The sequence below is a fragment of the Musca domestica genome, unplaced genomic scaffold (genome assembly GCF_030504385.1).
Source record: "Musca domestica strain aabys unplaced genomic scaffold, Musca_domestica.polishedcontigs.V.1.1 8, whole genome shotgun sequence".
NCBI lineage: Eukaryota > Metazoa > Arthropoda > Insecta > Diptera > Muscidae > Musca > Musca domestica.
In genome coordinates, this window is record NW_026712409.1 from 3,652,963 (window position 1) to 3,674,520 (window position 21,558).

Genomic DNA, 21,558 nt, shown 5'->3' on the forward strand with positions numbered 1-21,558 from the left:
CATATAAAATATACAAAAATTGTCCAAAAATTGTAATTTCAGTGAGGACCCGTACGTTGCTGGTCCTTCGTAATTTATCTTGCTTTGGATACATTAACTGATTTATTATTAACATGTTGTACATTGAAAAGTCAACATTCGCTAAAGTCTATAATTTCGATAGAGGAAAGGCAAGGAAAATTCAACTTCCCAGCCGACGGTCAATCACTCAATCATATGTCTGATTATGCAAATCTTTGAAGCTATAAACATGGTTAAAAGCCTCATAAACAATGCGCGTTTTATACAAGTACCTACGTTTTTAATTTGACGCATGTGATCCACGTAATGGATAATTCAAATGTGTGCTTTTGTCATTAAAACGTATTTGATATTTATATAGCTGCAGTGTGGAAAAATCATAACCTTTGTACGAAAATATTATTTTTTAATGAGAGGTGATAGCAAATCATATGACCTTAACCTGCGAAATATGAGAAACAGTAAATGAAATAAATAAGGTGTTCCATAACTATATTGAGGCAAGAAAATATCAAAAATATCAATTCTCTGCAGCGAATTAAATCAGATATCTTCTAATTTAGTTTTGGAAGTAAATATGTTTGAAACAAACTCGGGAAAAAATTCGAGCAGCAGTGTTTAAAACTGTCTAAAGAATTTATGGTAAAGCACTTTTGTAACATTTATTCTTTCTTGTTTGACAATTTCAAACAACAAAAATTGAAACAGGAATATGTCGATATCCGTGATCTGTTCCAAAACCTGCAAGAATCTTCCAGTTTTGCAATTTTCTTAAATATCATAAAGGGAAAATCGATGACCGATTATTCGATTATTATCTTGCAGTTCTGGAACACACCAATATTCTTCTTTCAATATTTTTGAAATGAAAATGAAAACAAAAAATGCATCCGAATTTTAGGAGTTTTGTGTTTGGAAAAACAAAACAAAATATTAAAATTGTCCGAAAACAGGAAAAACGTTGCAAATATTTAAATTTGAAAAAAAAATATTTATATTTTTATTCGAAGTGGTCCTGCTTGACATTAGGTCAAAGACCCATTCCACGGTAATCAAACTTTCCATTTAAACATAGTTGTTATTATTTAATCTATCTCACTCAACTCTTCAAAAATTTTTAAAATAAAAATATCTCAAAACACTTTTATAAAAAATAGGAAAAAAACATACCGTTATACCATAAATAAAACAGCTAATCCCACAAATTATGCCTGAATTGAATGTCGCTTTCAAAAGAATGTCGTCGTTGTTGGTGTCGCGTTGAAAGCAAATACTTTAAGCTGATAATGAATCACTTTTTCATTGAGAAAAGTAAAAAGAATTTCAGAATTTCTTTAAATATTCACTAAACATGTAATTAAAATTCTCACGTGAATTTTTTAGATTTTTTTCAAGCATTCACAATTTGGACACCACATTTGTTTCTTTCACTTTTTTTTTTTGGTTTTCACATTTAAATGTTGCGGAAATTAAAGAATGCGAAAATGTCTGGGCCGCAAAGACATTCATTCATTCATATACGAAGTAGGTATGTATGTATATATACGTCACACATCTGTGGTTGTGTGTGTGTGTGTGGATTTACGTACACTCTAAAAACGTGGACTTGTGTTTGTTGTTATCTATTTTATTTTTTCCAAAATAAATATTTTGTTCACTTGATTGACTGCTTAGAATTTCTTTAATTTTTGGTTGTACCGTTTATAACATCGCACCGTTGTATTCACAATTGAAATTGAAATACCCATTCCTGTTGTAGAAAGTTTTCTTTGCTATTGTTTTTGTTGTTCATCACAAAATGCAACACTGTAATTAAGTCCAACAGAATCCGTCCGTTCTAAAGAGACGTGCGCATTCGCCGTATTTAAACAAGCAACTGTCTAATAATATGCCTGAGAAGTATTTACGCCACAGCCATGATTTTCCCCCCAACCAAATCGTGAAACAACTACTCTCCATAAGAATCTAAAAGGAAGACCTTATGGATTCCTTGTTAGGCTCTACTCACCATGGGTGGGAGTGAAACAACAACATATACTTCATTTGAAGTTCATTTCCATTGGTTGCTTGATATGCATTTGTTGGTATGAGTGTAAGTTTTGTTTGTTTTTTCTCAGCTCCACCCCTCATTGAGTATGGATCACACTCTCTTTCTCTTTTTGTCTCACATATGTCATAACTCATTTTATTAGATTTTGTTTTTTTTTTCTCTCTCTCTCTCTCTTTTGAATGTACTGTTTGTTCATGTAGCTCTTTTTGTTGAGTAAAATAAAATGGTGCTAGTTGTATCCTCTCAGCATTGTTGTTATTCTTGTAGTTGTTCCTGTTTTTTTCTTTTTTGTTGAAAATGAGAAGGGGGTTTCTTTCTCTGGTTGGGTTTTTAGTGGAGACATGCATTTATGGTCGCTACATGTGCATGCCTACATATGTGTGTATTCGGGGAGTTTTTTTGTTCCTTCTTTTTCGATATCTTGTACCTATTTTCGTTTTATTTTAATGATGAATTTCCCTATTGTTTTCCATGCAAATAAGCTGAGAAACAATGTTGGGTGTTGGGTATGTCTGCATGTCGTTGTTGTAGTTGGTTTTTTTTCCTAGTCTGTTTGCGGTCATATCTGGTATTTAAAGTGTCTATAAGCCGACTGCTCATTAACTAATGGATTACATTTGAAATAACATTCTCTTGTGGGAACTCTCATGGATGGCATTTGGAATCTTCAGGTTTGCCTCGTTCTTTGATATGATTTATTGTGATAGTTTAATTAAAATGGACCTTGACGAAGTAAATCATAGATATTCTATGGAAGGATGTGTGGTGTCTTTTCTAGCCATACGAGTTACATAAGTTACATGGAGCTTTGTTTAGACGTGTTTTTGGTAAACAATTTAAAAAAAAATGATTTTTGGTTTATTTGGGTTTAAGTTTTAAGAATGCACCTAATTCAATTCGTTTTTTAGCCGAGAATAAGATATTCACTGACATAGTTTATTGCACCACGAATAAGCCAAAAAATATTAATATGTTTCTATTGAATAAGTAGGCGACAACAGACAAGAGGGCCAAAATAAATTTTGGACTTCATATGCGGTCAGGACATATACATAAGGGCCAGTAATATTTTGTGCCTTACAATCGTTTTTTTCAGGATTTTAAGTTTGGAATTGTAAACAAAAAACTTTGTTCTCACCCATATAAAAAAAATGTTGTATTCGGTGGCAAACAAACAAGCAAACCTCCACTTTCAAAATTATAAACTAAAAATGTGTTTATATTGCAATTTGTTGTGGTTCCGGTTCCTTAAATGGTTTGAGTTTCCGACTCCGCGGAACCAACCCCACACTCGGAACTGGAAAATTGTTAGGTATTTTCGAAATGTTTGCTAGCAAAATTTAATTATTTTTTGGCTGTTGCCACACCCCGAAATAATCACGGAAGGCATTTCTGAATACTCCTGTCGAAACATAGGGTATGTGTACCAGTATTAGGTACATTAAATTTTTATTGTCGTCATACCGATTTTTTGTAAGGAAAAATAATATATTTATTTAAAAAAAAATTAGGTTCGTCGTTGTTATTACTACTTTTAAATTAATAAAAATTACAAATTTTTTAAAGATATCAAATCTCTTTGAGATTTTTCGAGATTTTAAAATATGGCTAAAAGTGGACAAACTCTTTAAAATCATTTTATTTGTTAACTAATAATAATAATTTAAAGTATTTAAGAATCCTTAATTTTTTCTGTTCCAGAAGTTGGCATCATAAAAAATTTGCCAAAATTATAATTATTTTCAACAATATTTGTACCTATGTTCCCGAACTGCAAAAATGTAAAAGTTTTTACTACGATAACCGATTTTCCCTTTATGATATTAAAAAAATTGCAAACATAGTAGATTCTTGCAGTTTCTGGAACAGAGCAATTCTTGTCTAAAAAGTTCTTCTTTCAAAATTTGTTAATTTTTACATAGTTAATTTATTTTTTTTTTTTCTTTAGAGTATGCATTGTATCGCTCGCGATGAAGGTGCAAAAATAGCTGGGTATTAAATAAGAGGATATAAAAAGCAAACAGACATGGTTCAAATTTTACAAATTCAGTTACAGGTTGAGATGAAAAAACTGTAACAAATTCAAACGCCATAATTTTTACCTCACCTTTGGCACGAATAATGGCCTTCAAACGGCCAATGAAACCGTCACACGTTGCCCGAATGTTGCTCTGCGGTATTTTGGTCCATTTCCGGCGAAGCAATTGGAAAAGTGCCAAACTTGCTTTCCAAAATACTCCAGACACAATAGTCCAAGGGATTGGTATCCGGATATTTTGGTGGCCATCGTGCACTGGAAATGAAGTGAGGAACCTCATTTTGTAACCATTCTTGGGTGGCGCGTGCTGAGTGCGATGGTGCTGAGTCCTGTTGGAATGTCCATGGTCTGCGGCCAAAATGTTTGCGAGCCCAACCAAGGCTTTAATACAACCTCCAGAATATTTTCTCGATAATATTCGGCATTTTAATCGATCGATTAATACGAGCGAAGAGCGACCATCGGCTGTTATGGCGGCCCATACCATCGCCTTGAACGGCGCTTGAGTTCTGGTGGCCAACCGAAGGTGCACATTTTCCGCTGACCTCTTTGGCAAGTAAACACGATCATTTTATTTGCTGGACAACGAATGTTTTCTCATCGGAGAAATCCAAATTCGGCAGTTCACCACTTTCCGCCAAGCGAAGCAACTCTTTAGCTCTTTTGAGTCTATTTTCTTTTTGATGCGGTATAAGTTCTTGCACTTTTTGGAATTTCATGCGGTACCCCGAGCTCATTTTTCAATATTTGCCGAATAGAATTTCGATCAAGGTTTCGATCAAATCGCTACTTTACTTTTCGAACAATTTCGGCAACTGAGAGTAACTGAGAGTTTGTAAATTCTCACTGGAAATATTTACACGGTGGTGCTCTGTTCCAGAACCTGCAAGATTCTACTAGTTTTGCTATCGATATCATAAAAGGAAAATCGGTTATCGCATTAAAAACTGTTACTTTTTTGCAGTTCTGGAACAGACCATAGGTGTGTGAGATAACCCAATGTTTTATAGAAATATATTTCAAAATGTTGCTCGTTAACCCAAAAATCCAGTTGTTAAGAGCGAGTGAAAAGAGCAACAGTTGAGTTACTGAGAGTTTACAAAATCTTACTGGGTAAATTTACTCTGTAAAAATTATCCTGTAACATCAGCTGATTGAAAAATAACTGTTTTGTGGCCAATTGGTGCAATAACAAGGTTTTTCTGCAAATTTTAAAAACTAAATGTAATGTCAACATTTGTTTACATTTTTATGGCACAACATTTAGTAGTCAGCTGAAATGGGGCCTTATACTTATTTCAGTAAATGAGAGCAAGTGAAGATTGCAATTTTGACAGCTCATTTACTGAGAGTTTTCAAGTTCTTGCTGGGAACAGGGTCTTAGCATGGCCTTTATAAATTTGATCATGGTCCAATTATAAGGTCCCCCATCAACGCCAGCTGGCTACAAAATTTAATTTAATTTAAGTCACAAAACAAAAGTTTGCTATCAAAAGACAAATTTTTGATTTAAAAGTCAAATCACAATAGTGAAAAATATACTAAGCCCATGGTAGAAGAATTCAAATAGATGCATCAACGCTTCGGGGTATTGATATTTAATTATTTTTTAAATGTTTTTTTTTTTCAAAAGTATATGTTTTCTTAATCGACGCCAAGCGTTGTTATGGTATGATTTTTCGACAATTTTTACAAATATGAATATTTTTTCATTTAAAATTTGCAATTTCAAAATTGGTTTGACAGTTCATTGCACCAGCTGCTGTGTCGATGCGAATATCTGTTTTCTTCTACCATGGGTCAGCCTTTCAAGCCAGCTGCATTATTGTGATTGAAATCACAGAACAAAAGTTTAACAGAAAGCCAGAAATTGTAAATAATTTTTTTCCTTTTAATCTGCTTTTTAAAATTCGCAGAAACCCCTTGTTATTGCGCCATGCTACTAAGTTTCTTGTCAAATAGTTCTGTAACATGGCCCGAGTTTAAAGGGCCCTTTCCAAGCCAGCCGACTACCAAACGTAATGTCAAAATGCATTATTGTGATTGAAATCCATAACTAAATTTTGAAGGAACACCTTGTAATTGCGCCATCTGCTGTAACTTTTATCGATTAAAAAACTAATAACTTGAAAATTAACATTTCTCAGTCTAGTTTCGTTAATAAAAAATTTCAAAATATGGAAATATTGCTTTATGATGGAAACATAAAAAAGGAAATTTCTTGATGTTCCTGAGCGTCACAAACAAAAAATTACTCACGCTTTACTATACTCACCAGGGACTTCTGTACTTTTTCACTCCCGAAACTTTTATACCCATTTATGTCACAGTGTAATTTGGCCGTAGATTTCATGATTGTCAAATCAATGGTTAAAGATAGTAAAGGACTTAAAAATATTAATTCCTCAAATATTCCATCAATGGGTATGAATCATGTTCCCTCCCAGGAAGCGCCAAAAGTCATAAGTAAATTTAAAATATTTCCTTTTTAACAATTTAAAAGTATAAAGTTCCAAATTAATAACAAATTGGTCACGTATTTCAGCGGTGTGCGATATCTTAGCCAAAATGTCTATAAACATTATCGTTTATTCTCAATTATAAAACCAGTTGGAACTGGTTTGAAATAAAAACTTTGCCGATAAGCTCTATGTATAACACACAAAATGATAACGACGCCATGTTAATTTGGATACAAAAATTAAATAATTTTATTTGTTAAAATAATTTGAATTTCTGACATGATAGTACATCTTTCTGTGCACTACTGCCGAATAAATCAGCCTTTTAAAGTAGTTCGAAAATTGTTCGTTTCTTCGTGTAGATATTTTCATCGCAAAATTTGTTGTTAGACAACAATAATATTGTAAATATACAATATATATCGTGGATAAAATTAAGTAAATCGTTTTAGAAAGAAGAAAAAAAAACTAATGCATTTTTGTTGGTTAAAACTAAATAAAATAATTATTGTTTATAAAATAAAAAAAATTAAAATGGAAATAAAATGTCAGCTAACCAGAAAAACCTAAGAACAAAGGGAAGGCTGCTATTCAAAGCTTTAAGCTTTTTATCTTTTTTCCTGATGATAACAGTTTAAGGAGTCAATCTCTTGGGATCACGTGGGAACATTGACGTTTTGCGAATGTTGTCGAGACCCAGATACAACATGACGACACGTTCCATACCAATACCACCGCCAGCGTGTGGTGGACAACCAAACCGGAACGATTCAATGTAGGCAGCAATTTTACTGATATCTGAAATTAAATTCATAACGATAAACTCCTACTCATATCTATTATCTAAATTAAGATGGGTACATAAGCAGCTTGCCATAATGGCTAGGCATATTTATGGCAAATTATAAGGGGGAAATGACGGCAGAATTCGAGTGCGGCTCTGACATTCATTTCTTCACATTCCATTCTTCACAAAATATGCCATGCGAAGACTTCAAGCTGCGTATGTATCCACACTTTTAGTTCTCTTACCTATTCCGTGATGTTTAGCTCTTTCTGTCAAAAAGTCCGGGTCATGAATACGCTGTGCTCCAGACAATATTTCTTCGCCTCTCATAAACATATCATAGGAGTTGGAATAAATTGGATTGTTGGGATCGGGCATGGTATAGAATGGTCGAATAGCCAAGGGGAATTTGTCCAAAATATAGAAATCAGTGTCATATTTTGCTTTGACCAAACGACCCAGTAACTTTTCATTGGGCGTGGAGAGATCTTCTTCATCACCAGTTTCAACACCGGCTTCACGCAGCATTGCTACACCTTCGGAGAATTGCAGAATAAGTGGAGGTTCCAAAAATTTGAATGGCTCCACACGGTACTGTTGTCGAACTGCTTCAATCTCTTTGCTGTATTGATCGCGCAATCCTTTGAATATGTCGGTGAAGGTGTTACCAATTGTATGGAGCACTTCATGGTAATGATATTTAAATGACATTTCCAAATCAAGACCAACGAATTCCGTTAAATGCCTGTGCGTGTTAGAATCCTCGGCACGGAATACAGCGCCCACAGTGAAAACTTTATCGAAATCAGCAGCAATAGCCATTTGCTTATACAGCTGAGGAGACTGGGCCAAATAAGCGGAATCTAAAAGTTAAATGCCAAAAATGCAACTTTAGACTAGAAATATTCAAACATGAAAAGACAATAACGATGATTACCTTTGAAATAGCTCACAGTAAATACATTGGCACCACCTTCACTGGCGGCCGATATAATTTTGGGTGTATGGATCTCTGTGAAACCCTTGGCGGTGAGTATATCACGGAATAGGCGGCAAACACCAGCTTCCAAGCGGAAAATGGCTTGATTGGCCGGAGTTCTTAAATCCAAAACACGATTGTCCAAACGGGTATCCTGGTTGACACGAATATTGAGGCCTTCAGTGTCATCAGGGTTGTCGGGACGAGATGCATCCTCAATTTGCAATGGCAATTGGGGTTTGGCTTGGGATACCACAAACAATTGCTGTATTGACAATTCAAGGCTTTGTTCCGTACAAGACTCAATTTTGGTAGGTACACCTACGGCCACAGCTTCAATGTCGATGATACTTTCCTTGTTCAAACTGTTTGGAAAAAATACAAACACACATCAGTGGGAGGGTGGACGTTTTAAAACACTTTCATAACAAACTTACTTGCCAGCAAATTTAACCATTTGTTTGGATATTTTGTCGCCCACAGCCAAAATACATTGTACAGTGCTGCTGTTCTGGCGCAAGATCAGGAAACATTGTTTGCCCTTTGCTCTGGATGTGTGCACACGTCCTCTAACCCAGACAGGAGCTTTGCCCACATGATCTTTCAAATCGACGACTGTTACGAAGTTCCTTTCCTCGTGTTTTTCCTTGGAATTGATGATACCGTACGTGCCATAACAACCGGCTGAAATATCCTCTGCACTATCAGCCGCATTGTTGCCATTATCAGATTTTCCAGCAGCCGCCTTATATTCAGCTTTCTATGAAAACGTTTGTTTGTCAGTATCCTCTTGCGTTGTAATGCCATCAAATTACAAACTTACCTTGGCGGCCTTTAAGGCTTCTTTGGCCTGTTTTTTGGCAGCTTTCTTCGAAGTTGTTTCTCCTTCGTTTCCAGAGGAATTCGGTGCTTTCGTGGCGTTTTCGTTTTCGGTCACCATTGTGATAAGACGTGCCTTTATCTGTCAAATAAAGAAAATAAAAATGTTAGAATATAAACAGGGGTGCTCAAAACCGTGTTCTAGAACATGAAGAGAAAAAAGAGATAATTTAAGAGAAAATTAAAATTCTGTTTTTCTTTATATTTTACTGTTCTATTTAATTGTTTTTAAACACGAATGTTTGCCAAAATAGTTTATAAAGCAAATGGATAAAAAATATTTGTATAAATAATGACTTAACACTGTTTTGTTCTTGATTTAAATAAGCAAAGAGAAATTTGACTGAAAACAGATATTTCTTCTTGAGCACCCCTGATATAAACCACACAAAATCAAGTACACCAACAAAAGCCGATCTAATTGCACCTCTTGCAATCACAACATTGAGAGAGCCTACCGATAAGAAGAGAGGCAACGAGAGAGAGAGAGAGAGTTCCTTTGTGTCTCTTACATAGAAAATATAGCTATTGCATCATGGACACTGTTTTCAGGATTTATTGTAATAAAACTGAATGAAACATTTAACAGAATCGATGAAGCATATGGAAGTAATAATTAGTGCAACAATTGCAAATATTTCACGTAATATCAAGATCCACAAAATTCCGGTTGTTGAGTCACATGTTGAGAGTGCCCAGAAATTGTTATTGAGTTCTTCATTAGTTTTCACTCGAAACCACCAGCGATTTTACTCTCAGCTATTAGCTAGGCTTTTGTGCGACATTTTACCTTATTATTATCTTAAAACTGTATTGTTCTTAAACAAAAAACAATAACTTTACGCACCGTCAAACAGATGAATAATTCACTGCCGAGAAGTCGTGGCCAAAAGAAGAAGAAGAAGCAGAACCATTTGATTAGGGATGTATGAGTCGAGTTTAGTCTCATGCAAGTGACCTACAATTCGATGCACTGTACAAAAATCTTTTCAACTTGTGGTGAAGTGATTTGAACAAATCATAAGAGATATTTTGCGAAGCACTTTATTCCATTAAATGTTTGTGCAAATAAACACGTCTTCTTTATGAAAGGTTCCTTGGTTGTATACAACAAGTTGCTTTAATTTCTTTTCATATTTTTCGTCATTTTTTAGATAAGTTAAATAGCGCAACAAATGAATGAAAAGCCTGTATTGTCTCTCAAATATATGATCCAAACCGTTCAATCTTTGATTTTAATGGTTAAACTGGTTAATAGCTTTAATGCGCTTGTCGCAATGTACGTGTCTTCCTTGGTTTTGAAAATATTTGGTTTTTATTTTTTAAAACAATAAATACTGGCAGAAATCGGGCACACTTAGAAAAAATTGTAATCCTACCAGCTGATTTACCTTTTAATTGTATAAACAAAAATCAGCTGAGCGGCACTTATATACTCCCTTGGTAGAAGAAATCAGGTAGACTCGTCGAAACAGCTGTTGGGACAATGAACTGTCAAACTAAATTTGAAATTGAAAATTTTTAATGAAATGTTATCCAAATTCGTAAAAATTGTTGAAAAATAAATATAATCTCCGATTGGTGTGGTATAACAAAGCATATAAAAACATACTTATTTTTGAAAAAAAATCATTTCCAAACTTTTGACATATGTTCCCAAGCGTTGATGCATATTCTTCTACCATGTATCCTCCTACGGATGTATCTAATAGTACGTTTAAGTTACTCCATTCCACATACCTCAACTAAATCTGTTCTGTTCCAGAACGGCAAGAATCTAAAATATTTACCACGATAACCGATTTCCCCCTCTATGATATGGAAAACATTCCAAGATTAATAGATTCTTGCAGGTTCTGAAACAGATCTATTAAACCCAGTGGGTTAATCCTCAATCCTTGTGTGTCAATGCTTGGTAGAATTAAGAATGTAAAATGGTTTCAAATAAGCTATCCAGCTCTGTCCTTTTAGCAATCTCTGAAAAAAATAGAAATTCAAAACTCGAGTTCAAGACGGAGAAGTGAGAAAAAAAATATTCAAGCTCTAGTTGATTACCAAAATAAAAGGCAACATTGAGTATTAATTTTGTTAAAAAAAGGTAATTGCGCAAAATCTTTGGTGTTGTGAAAAATAATTACTTGAATGTCATCCAAATGACGGGAAAAAATTCATCCAAAGAGTTAGAATAGATTGATGCAATAAAATGCAATGTAAAAATTATATTTACTCTGAGTGCACAACAAGACGCCAGCTGTATAATTTGTAAACAATTTTATCATGTGTAAATGTAGCATTAACATTATTCATTAATCTAAAATGAACTAGACCCTAGTTCATGCGCTCTCTTCATTGTGTTGTTCAATTGAACAGTTTATTCGTGAACAATACAGCTCAGCTGAAAGTCGACTTACATACGACTACTCTAGAAAAAAATAGAAATTCAAAACTCGAGTTCAAGACGGAGAAGTGAGAAAAAAATATATTCAAGCTCTAGTTAGTTACCAAAACAAAAGGCAACATTGAGTGTTAATTTTGTGAAAAAAAGGTAATTGCGCAAAATCTTTGGTGTTGTGAAAAATAATTACTTGAATGTCATCCAAATGACGGGAAAGTCCATCTAAAGAGTTAGAATAGATTGATGCAATAAATTCAATGCAAAAATTATATTTACTCTGAGTGCACGGCTGTGAAATGAGTCACCATTCCTACGGTGTCAATTGTAAAGTGCTCTGTTTGTTGTTTGTGCTGTTGTTTTGAATAAAATTCTGCGAAAATGGTGAAATGTCGATGGCTCCTTCGTCTTGGGAATTACTTGACTGGAATTGAAAGGAATGACGGCATCAATTGACCTCTTATTAAATCAAAACACATGACCCTCAAGTTTCGAAAATACGTTGCCTTGACGGCAACGGAGAAAGTCCGGAAGTACATAGCCATAGTGTGGGATTCACGTCCTAATTTGTAAGGGAAAATACATTTTTCTTTACGTTTTCTATTCAATTGAAAAACTCGTCAAGCATACACAACAACCACACACTTTTAATTTGTTAATTTGTTTGTTTATCTTATCGACAACAGATTGTAGAGGACTGACATGAAAACAATATATGACCCAATACCCGTCATAGTAATAATACGGATTGTGTGCGCTACGTGTGTATGATTAAATGGACGTGGTGAATAATTTTTTATTTGAGAAAGGAAGTAAAAAATAAAAAAATAAGACATTTCGGATCAATGGTCGAATGTGTATCAAATATTGTGCACTTCAGAACGCTGTAATGAGAAAACAATAGATTTTGTAAATATTACCATATTACAACGACATAGTAAAATTACACAAATTTTCAATAATTCTTTGGGTGTACTAAATTAACATGCTCTCAATTATTCTATTACGTTTTTACTTAATTGGTTTCATTTAAATATTAAAATATTATAATTGTTTGTTTCTCTTTTTCAGGTATATCGTCTACAAATTTGGTTCACATTTAACTGAAAAGAGCTCAAATAAAAAGACACTAATATGGCTGGTAAGTTCGATAGACAACAAGCATTAATGTTGTGTGTTTTCTAATTTTCAGTCTAATTGTTCAAAAAGCAAACACACCATAGAAGTAGAAGAAGAAATTCTTTATTGAAGTCTGTGAATTTTTCCATCTGTGAATTTTTCTAAATTCAAAAGCAAATAAGAAATGTCTTGGCAAGGCGGTCCCTATTATCAAGGTGTCTATTTATATCTTTATCACTCCTTTTGGTTGAATTCGATAACACAACTTTAGTTCTGCTAATAACTCCCTAACCTTATTTTCCATATGAATTACTAAACGTCTAGATACTAACCTACTAATCTGCATTTTGGAATAGAAACTAACGACCAGTGTGAAGTGGATGATAAGGCCGAAAATATATGAGTAATTCCACAACGGCTTGTTGATTAGACATAGACCATTTGATTATCAGTTTCGAACTGATGTTGAGTGTTATACAACTTGTTATCTCTCATTTTACGCTGGTTTAAGTTTCAGCATGTTTGTTAGACAGTCATTGCAAATATTTACACAAACCATTGTTGTTCAGTACCCCAAAAGTCAATACCAAATACTACTCCCACACATATGCGAACATTTGTTTATGTATCCCACCACAGCTTGTGTTTAAGAAAAACACGTAAAATTTTACTTTTGTGCCATAGTTAAATATGGATATATTTTGTTAAGTTATACTAGTGTTGATTGCTCTCATATTTTGCAAAAAGGCCAATCCTCAATATTCCAAAAAGGTTCTCTTTTAAATTAACATTGACAGGTTTTTATATTGGTATAAAAAAATATTTCATAATTCAATTGCAGTACATCATTCTGCATTTATACCCTACTACACTATGTGTTGGGGTATTATAAGTTTGATTGGATCAAAAATTATGTAACACCTCAAAATATTGGTCCCCCACCTAGCAACCTATATATCATCTAAAAGATCCGTAAATAAAAATTTGTAAAAAAAAAAAACAAAAGTTGAATTTGAGCCAAAATGTGTCAAAATTAAACTCCAAGTCAAAGACGTATATCATAAACCCTTTATTTACCAGACCAATGAGCTAATTAAGTCAGATCTATAAAACAGCTCACCTCCCTTAGAATTCTTCACAAGCTTAGCAAAACTATCAGCCTTTCATACGCTGTTAAGATAAACATCATTTATACCACATTGAAGTCACGATACAATAAATTAGCGCTGAGTAAGCCAGTATATCATCGATGCGTACACATAACGACAAACATGTACACTTTTATTATTTTCCTAATTAAATTAACAACATAATTGTGTTTCTTCTAAGAGTTGATACAATTTGAAGGCACACAAACGACGTCAAATACAGGTAAACCTGAGTTAATTTAGCAATCTTCGTTGTTGCTATTTTTTTTCGAAACTGCTAGTGTATTTGCTAGCCTTTAGTAATTTATTTATTCCAAAAAGCTGGATTTAAATGAAATCACAACCGAAAACCAAATGAATATTTAATGGCTATTCGGTAATTTTATTTTTAAACCTTTTCATCTAAATCTGCATAAATAACATGTATAATTGTTTTCAGATGATATATTACAAGATCAATGCACAATTTCACCTTTGCAAATTGAGAGCGCCGATACAGCCCTTTTCTTTCGTAAATAGAAGAACATACAGGGTGAGATAAAAAACTGCAAGAAAGGCAAACGCCATAATTTTACATTTTTTTTTTAATTTTATTGAATGAAAGCAATAAATTCGGAAATACCATCAAATTTTTAGAATAAGTTTAGATTTGTTGAATTGGTCACCTTTGGCACGAATTATGGCCTTTGAACGGCCAAATGTTGCTCTGCGGTATTTTGGTCCATTCCCGGCGAAGCGCTTGCTTTGGTATTTTTTAGTGCCAACCTTGATTTCCAAAATTCTCCAGACACAATATACCAACGGATTGGTATCGAAGATTTTGGCGGCCATTGTGTGCTGGAAATGAAGCGAGGAACCTCATTTTGTAACCATTCTTGGGTGGCGCGTGCTGAGTGCGATGATGCTGAGTCCTGTTGGAATGTCCAAGGTCTGCGGCCAAAATGTTTGCGTGGCCAAGGCTTTAATACATTCGGCATTTATTCTGATGCCACAGTCGATTAATACGAGCGGAGAGCGACCATCGGCTGTTACGACGGCCCACACCATCACCATGGCCGGCGCTTGATTTCTGGTGGCCAACCGAAGACCTCTTTAGCAAGGAATTTCAATGGCTTCAAGCCGAGCTCATTTTTCAATATTTGCCGAATTGAATATTGCGATATGTTCAGCTCACGAGCCATTATTCAGCCAATGCGACGCGGGTTTCGATCAAATAACTTCTTTACTTTTCGAACCATTTCTGCTGATGTTGCTATGTTTTCTTCCGTCCACTTCCTTGACGTCGGGCTACGCTACCAGTATCATGGTCTTGTACCATGTTGCTGAGTCCTGTTGTAATGTTTAAGGTTTGCGTGCCCAAGGCTTTAATACACCCTCCAAAGTATTTTCGCCATAATAGTCGGCATTTATTCTCAAGCCACGGTCGATTTATACGAGCGTAGAGCGACCATCAGCTGTTATGGCGGCTTACACCATCACCATGGCCGGCGCTTGAGTTCTGTTGGCCAACCGAAGGTGCACATTTTCAGCTGACCTCTTTGGCATGTAAGCACGATCATTTTGTTTGTTTACAAACTGCTGGACAACGAATGTTTTCTCATCGGAGAAAACCAAATTCGGCAGTTCAACATCACCAATTTCGGCCAAGCGAATCAACTCTTTAGCTCTTTTGAGCCTATTTTCTTTCTGTTGCGGTGTAAGTTCTGGCACTTTTTGGAATTTCAATGGCTTTACCCTGAGCTCAATTTTTAATATTTACCGAATGGCATATTGCGATATGTTCAGCTCACGGGCTTTTTTTGGCCGACGCGGGTGGGCTACGATCAAGTCGCTTCTTTACTTTTCGAACCATTTCTGCTGATGTTGCTTTTTCCTTCCGTCCATTTCCTTGACATCGGGGCGCTACGCTACCAGTATCACGGTAACAAACGATGGAAGGAGAAACAAAAGATTTATTCACATTTAAATGCTGGAGTGCTTTAACGATAGCCACGTGTGGTTTTCCAGCCAAATATAAAGAAATCACACTATCACGCTTGAATTTCATCACGAATATCTTTTTTTTTTGGAAAATTTTCATCACAGTCCTTTTCTTTTGTACGCTTGTAAACAATATAATGAGCTGTCACTGGAATAATTTTAACAGCTGTCGGACGAGTGGCTTAGAAATCACAGCAACTGAAGTTGGTTGCAGTTTTTTCATCTCACCCTGTAATTTTAATTAAACGCAGTATACCATTAGAATGTGGTATATACGATAAGTCATTGACTCCTTACAAATAAAAAATTCTGGAACATCAGATACTAACTGTAAAATAGTCTACAAATTTATCAATTAAGGTACCATAGGTCAGGACTCAATTTCCCTTAACTATTTTTATATAAAAAAATAAGAAACAATGTTAATGAGCAATCGATATCATGCCAAAGTATTGGGGATACGTCAGAAATTTGAATTGAATATATGAGACCACGATTCAATTAATGACACTTTTTATTAATCATATCTAAAATTCTGATAAACAACACACTTTTCATTATGTGTGTCAGAGTGTTTATACGAACATTTCGGAAGCGAACCAGGTGTCGATTGTTTGTCAGTGAAAGCTTTAAAGTAAGATGGTGGCAGCATTACTACTTAAAATTATCTACAAATGTACATATACTCACACATAAGCATTTTTGTATATATTTGTATGGTAAATCACCTTCCCCATATTTCTCGGCAAGACTGTAGAGTTGCGTAGTCTTGTATGAGTGTATTGTATATGATTTCTGATATTTTTTGTTATCTTTAATACGATAACAACACGACCACGAAGTTCTTTCTGGATTCCATGAAAAATTCTTTTTCAGTCGAAAACAAACGATTATTTTTCAAGTGATGATTAACTCAACATTATTGTTCCATTAGAAAAAGTCGGAATTTTTCGTTTGTTTTTCCCAATATTTTAAATATATAACGAGAATGTATCAATCTGTAGATCAGCGTGAAGGAGGAGGAGGCAAGTTACAAAGACAGCATGTAGAAAAGTAGTATGCATGATCATCATCATCACTATCTTTTGGTTGATGGTGTGGTTTACACTACACATTTGTTGTATACAAGACGACGCATGTTAATGATCAGATTTGCATATTTTCTTACAATTACAATTCTAATTTTTTTGTTTTTAACTTTTATAGATCCGAATCAACAATATTATGGTGGCGGTTATCCCCAAGGTGGTTATCCACCACCAGGAGGCTATCCCCAAGGTGGTTATCCACCACCAGGCGGCTATCCTCCACCCGGAGGCTATCCCCCAGCCGGTGGTTATCCACCTCCAGGAGGTTATGGTGGTCCTGGTTTTGTTCCACCTCAACCAGGTTTTGTGCCACCACCCCAAAATGATTTTGGCGGTGGTTATGAGGATCCTGAGGGCCCCAAGAACTTTTCCTTCGATGACCAAAGTGTGCGCAAAGGTTTCATACGCAAAGTTTACATGATCTTAATGGTAAGTGTGGAGTGGAGCAAACTCTTTCATAGATCATTCCAAATTAACCCTTTCCACATAATTTCAGGGACAATTGTTGGTGACATTCGGTTTCGTTGCTTTGTTTGCCTTCAATAAGGCCACCAAGGATTTTGCTATGAGAAACCCTGCCCTATTTTGGGTTGCATTGGCCGTTCTGCTTGTTACAATGATCTGCATGGCTTGCTGTGAAGGTGTACGTCGCAAGACACCCATGAATTTCATATTTTTGGGTTTGTTTACTCTGGCGGAGTCGTTCTTATTGGGCGTTTCAGCAAGCAGATATGCTCCCACAGAGGTAAGTACTTTATTTATTTGATTACTCAAAGTGTTGACTCTTTACGGGGGAGGTACCGAAGCAGTTGACCAATTCGTATCTGACTTAAGACTGATAAAAATATTACAACGTGTCAGATTTGGACTATATCGACTACTACCTATACTTTATATGAGATATGTGCAAATTTTTGGAAAAAGTGGAAATATGCGTGAGGTAACAGATTAAAATATAGGTACGTGCAAAATTTGAAGGAAATCGAAAATTTATATCCAATTTTTGGCGAGCTCGAAGTATTCCATTTTCATACTTCATCTAATGCAGATAAAAATATTGATATGTGCAAAATTTGAAGGAAATTGAACATTTGTATCAAATTTTATGCGAAATCATATTTGGTTGTATGAAATTTGATGAGAGTTGGATGCGTATTGAGCTTTCTTTGAGCGTTTGGTTTTCAAAATCTTGAACCCTATGTGGGGGAGGTACCCAGAAGATATGGTCCGATCTCTATCATCTTTATAACAGGTCTTGTGTTGATGGAAATATTGGGATGTGCCAAGCCTGAATGGAATCCGATGTTAATTTCGCGTTTTATAAGCCTCATGGTTACTCAAAATTTTTACGTTTTGTGAGGACGGTACTTGAAGGAGTGGGACGATAAACCCCATCTTCATAGCAAACCTTGGGTTAATAAAAATATTGTGATGTATTTAATTTGAAGAGAACCGGATGCTTATTTCGGATTTTATGATTTTTTTGGTTATTCAAAGCTTTGACCCTTTGTGTGGGAGGTACCAGAAGAAATGGTGCGATCTTTACCATTCTTCTAACAGATATTGTGTTATTGGAAATATTGAGATGTACCAAGTCTGAATATCGGATGTTAACTCGTGTTTTATGAGCTTCATGGACACTGAAAATGTTTACGCTTTGTGGGGAGGTACTTGAAGGAGTGGATGGATAAATCCCACGTTCACACCAGATCTTGGGTTAATGAAAATATTGTGAAATGTATAATTTGAATACAATCGGACACTTCCATCACATTTTATAATAGTTATATTTATTCAAAATGTTGACCCTTTGTTTGGGAGGTACTGGATGGAGTGGGCCGATATTGTCCTATGTCACACCTGACCTAGCACTGATGCAAATATTAGGATTTGCAAAGTTGGAGCAAGAATCGGACCATCCTTTCTTTTTCTGTGCAGTAAAATATTATCTTCGAAAATGTGCACATTTTTTAGGAGAGGTACCAGAAGGGAGTTGACCGATATTGCCCATCTCCGAACTCGATGTACCAAGTTGGGATCAAATCGGATACTCCGAGGACGGCATTCATTTTGTAATTGCTGATAGCATCTGCGACGGCATCGGTATGAGTGCCACTCAGACATGCCTGATAGGCTTCTTGATCTAGAGGTTCTCTCTTATAGCGTTGGACCACCCTCTCTAGATCGTATATGTCCTTCCTGACACGTCTGGGTGGGGGCGTTGTATCCACCATATGGTAGTGGGGATGACTCTCACGATAACACCCAGGCAACGAAAGCATGCTGACGCAAGGGAAGGACTATCGTCAAGTCATGTAGATGGTCCACTGGTGTCATGAGGAGGCACCCTGTCCCAGTTCTCAGGACAGCATTCTGGCAGGTTTGCGCTTTCACTGCGTAGCACTAGTATTTTTTTTATAATCCGTTAAAATAAACTATTTAAACCCTCTTAGAAAATTTGGAAGACCCATAACTTGAATCAATGACTTCACTGCATGCTTTTAACAAATTGGCGTGCAATTTTTTTAAAAACCTGTTTCAAATCTGATAATATTATTGCATTTGTATTTGCGCAAACAAGGGGACATTTCCAAGCCATTTTAAGGATTTTATTTTAAAGGCAATATAAATGATTAAAAATGCTCTTTGAACTTTATTTGCAACTAATTTCAACGACAATCTTTTGATGCTCTTTAGAACATGGCTGCATGTGGATAATGCCCTAAAAAAGCACTTACTCCACTGATGAAACTGCATCGTTGAGAGGAAATGTCTAGCTAAAATATCTATCAGTATATTCCAATTGATCATCTCCGCCAATTATTTTTCTTTGCATAATCAATTTCCGTTTTTCTTTTCAGGTTCTAATGGCCGTTGGCATAACCGCAGCTGTCTGCTTGGCTCTGACCCTGTTTGCATTCCAGACAAAATACGACTTTACCATGTGTGGCGGTGTTCTGTTGGTGTGCATGGTCGTATTTGTCATTTTCGGCATTGTGGCCATATTCCTTCCAGGCAAAATAATGACACTTGTCTATTCATCCATCGGCGCTCTGCTATTCTCCGTCTACTTGGTTTATGACACTCAATTGATGATGGGCGGCGATCACAAGTACTCCATTAGTCCCGAGGAATATATATTTGCTGCTTTGAATCTGTACTTGGACATTATCAACATCTTTATGTATATTTTGGCCATAATTGGGGCCTCAAGGGATTAGGACTGAATTGTAGAGCCATGCTGGTACAAACAAAACCAAACAACATAACCTTAAACCACATTAACAAAAATGAATAAAAAACACACGGATCATTGCTTAATGTTTAATATACAAAAAAAAAAACCGAATCCAATCCCCTCCTCCCCCTCCCATACTGAATTTAAACGTATTATTTGTGTATGATTGTACTAACTTTGATATTTTTCCCCTTGCCATGTGTTGGATATTTAACACAGGCTTTCTTTATTCCTTAACCTTTCCCCCCCAATAGCCAGTCATACACATTCAAACATACATATTTATTATTAAATAAAACTACTATATTAACTAAAACTAAGAGGAGATGAAATGTTCTCCCCAAATATTGGGTTTTGTTCTATTTATTCAACATAAGATATGTAATTAAACTGATGTATTATTATTACGAAACGTTTAACTATTTAATCATAAGTGGTTTACTGAATTTTGTTTTTGTCAAGTACATATGTAAATGTAATTTTAAGTATTTTTTTAATGTTATTTATATGTGTAACTTTCCTCATAATTTGTTGTTGTGTCTTTTTTTGTTATTTTGTTTTCTTTTTTCCATAATCCATTTAATACCAAAAAAAAACGAAATTCCTTTTTTGTAGTTCTTAAACTTATTAAATTATTAAAAAATATATAATATTGCTTCTAATGCATATAACATATGTTTGATTTAAGTGTGTATAAACCTTTTTTTCTTCAAAGAACTGAAATGTTCTTCTCTTGGAAACACAGATTTTGTTTCAATTCTATTTTGAATAACAAAATTATGTAAATTGAAAAAGAAAAGTTAACCAAAAATTCATTTTAACCAAATAAATTATTGAAAATTTCCCCAAAGACAAAAGTATCTGTTGTAAGAGAAGAAAAATGCATGAGTATTTCTAAGGACATATTAGAGATAAATAAATGAAGAATATTTGAATTGCAAGTTAATGTTTTATTCCACAGAAATACAAAATATTGCTGGCATTATCTCTCTCTCTTTGAAAATAAACCATGTTATTACAGCCTTATTTACTAAATGTGGGCAAAATTGAAAATACTCTGTACGACAGAGTTAATAACCATTATATTAACAATTCTAAATGTTGACAATAAATCTGTGAAATAAAAAAAAAACATCATTATGAATTGCCTTAATAATCAAAAGAAAAAGAAGTGCTTCAAAATGGAATTCATGGCATTAAGAAGATAACTGCATGGTTATGCCATTCATGTATGAATCTTTCATGGTCATGGGTAAGTTTTTCATTTGATTTTCTTAATACAAAAATAAGATTAAAGTAAAACTTAGAAAATAAGTAGCTGGATTGTTGTTCTATGAAAATATTATTTTTTCCAGGATTGCAAAAAGTAAAAAAAAA

The 21,558-nt window shown here is 34.8% G+C and overlaps 3 protein-coding genes across 9 annotated transcripts in view; 1 reads left to right on the plus strand and 2 right to left on the minus strand.

The window, feature by feature from the left end:
• LOC101893769 (protein vestigial) overlaps positions 1–1,905 on the minus strand; it is a 46,530-nt gene extending 44,625 nt beyond the window's left edge. Inside the window, exon 1 of the mRNA XM_005187341.4 lies at positions 1,192–1,905. The gene's annotated coding sequence lies outside the window, so the exon portion shown is untranslated. The remainder of the gene's footprint in view (positions 1–1,191) is intronic.
• Positions 1,906–6,792: 4,887 nt separating this feature from the next.
• LOC101893490 (aspartate--tRNA ligase, cytoplasmic) lies at positions 6,793–10,203 on the minus strand. 2 transcript variants are annotated; one of them, XM_005187339.4, is made up of 6 exons: positions 10,064–10,203; positions 9,161–9,298; positions 8,775–9,097; positions 8,296–8,702; positions 7,604–8,221; positions 6,793–7,369 (listed from the first exon to the last, which is right to left on the minus strand). In XM_005187339.4, the coding sequence occupies exons 1-6, from the start codon at positions 10,163–10,165 to the stop codon at positions 7,206–7,208; spliced, it is 1,752 nt and encodes a 583-aa protein (XP_005187396.2). In that variant the 5' UTR covers positions 10,166–10,203; the 3' UTR covers positions 6,793–7,205. The 2 variants fall into 2 exon arrangements, with proteins under 2 accessions (XP_005187396.2, XP_005187397.1); XM_005187340.4 differs by having other exon boundaries at positions 10,007–10,136.
• Positions 10,204–11,586: 1,383 nt separating this feature from the next.
• Positions 11,587–21,122, plus strand: LOC101893093 (protein lifeguard 1). 6 transcript variants are annotated; one of them, XM_020038142.2, is made up of 6 exons: positions 11,587–11,761; positions 12,801–12,942; positions 14,057–14,098; positions 17,062–17,372; positions 17,440–17,688; positions 19,805–21,122. In XM_020038142.2, exons 2-6 carry the CDS (start codon positions 12,912–12,914, stop codon positions 20,162–20,164), a joined length of 993 nt encoding a protein of 330 aa, XP_019893701.1. In that variant the 5' UTR covers positions 11,587–11,761; positions 12,801–12,911; the 3' UTR covers positions 20,165–21,122. The 6 variants fall into 6 exon arrangements, with proteins under 6 accessions (XP_019893701.1, XP_019893703.1, XP_005187394.1 ...); XM_020038144.2 differs by having other exon boundaries at positions 11,587–11,758; positions 12,799–12,942; XM_005187337.4 differs by lacking the exon at positions 14,057–14,098.
• Positions 21,123–21,558: the final 436 nt, after the last annotated feature.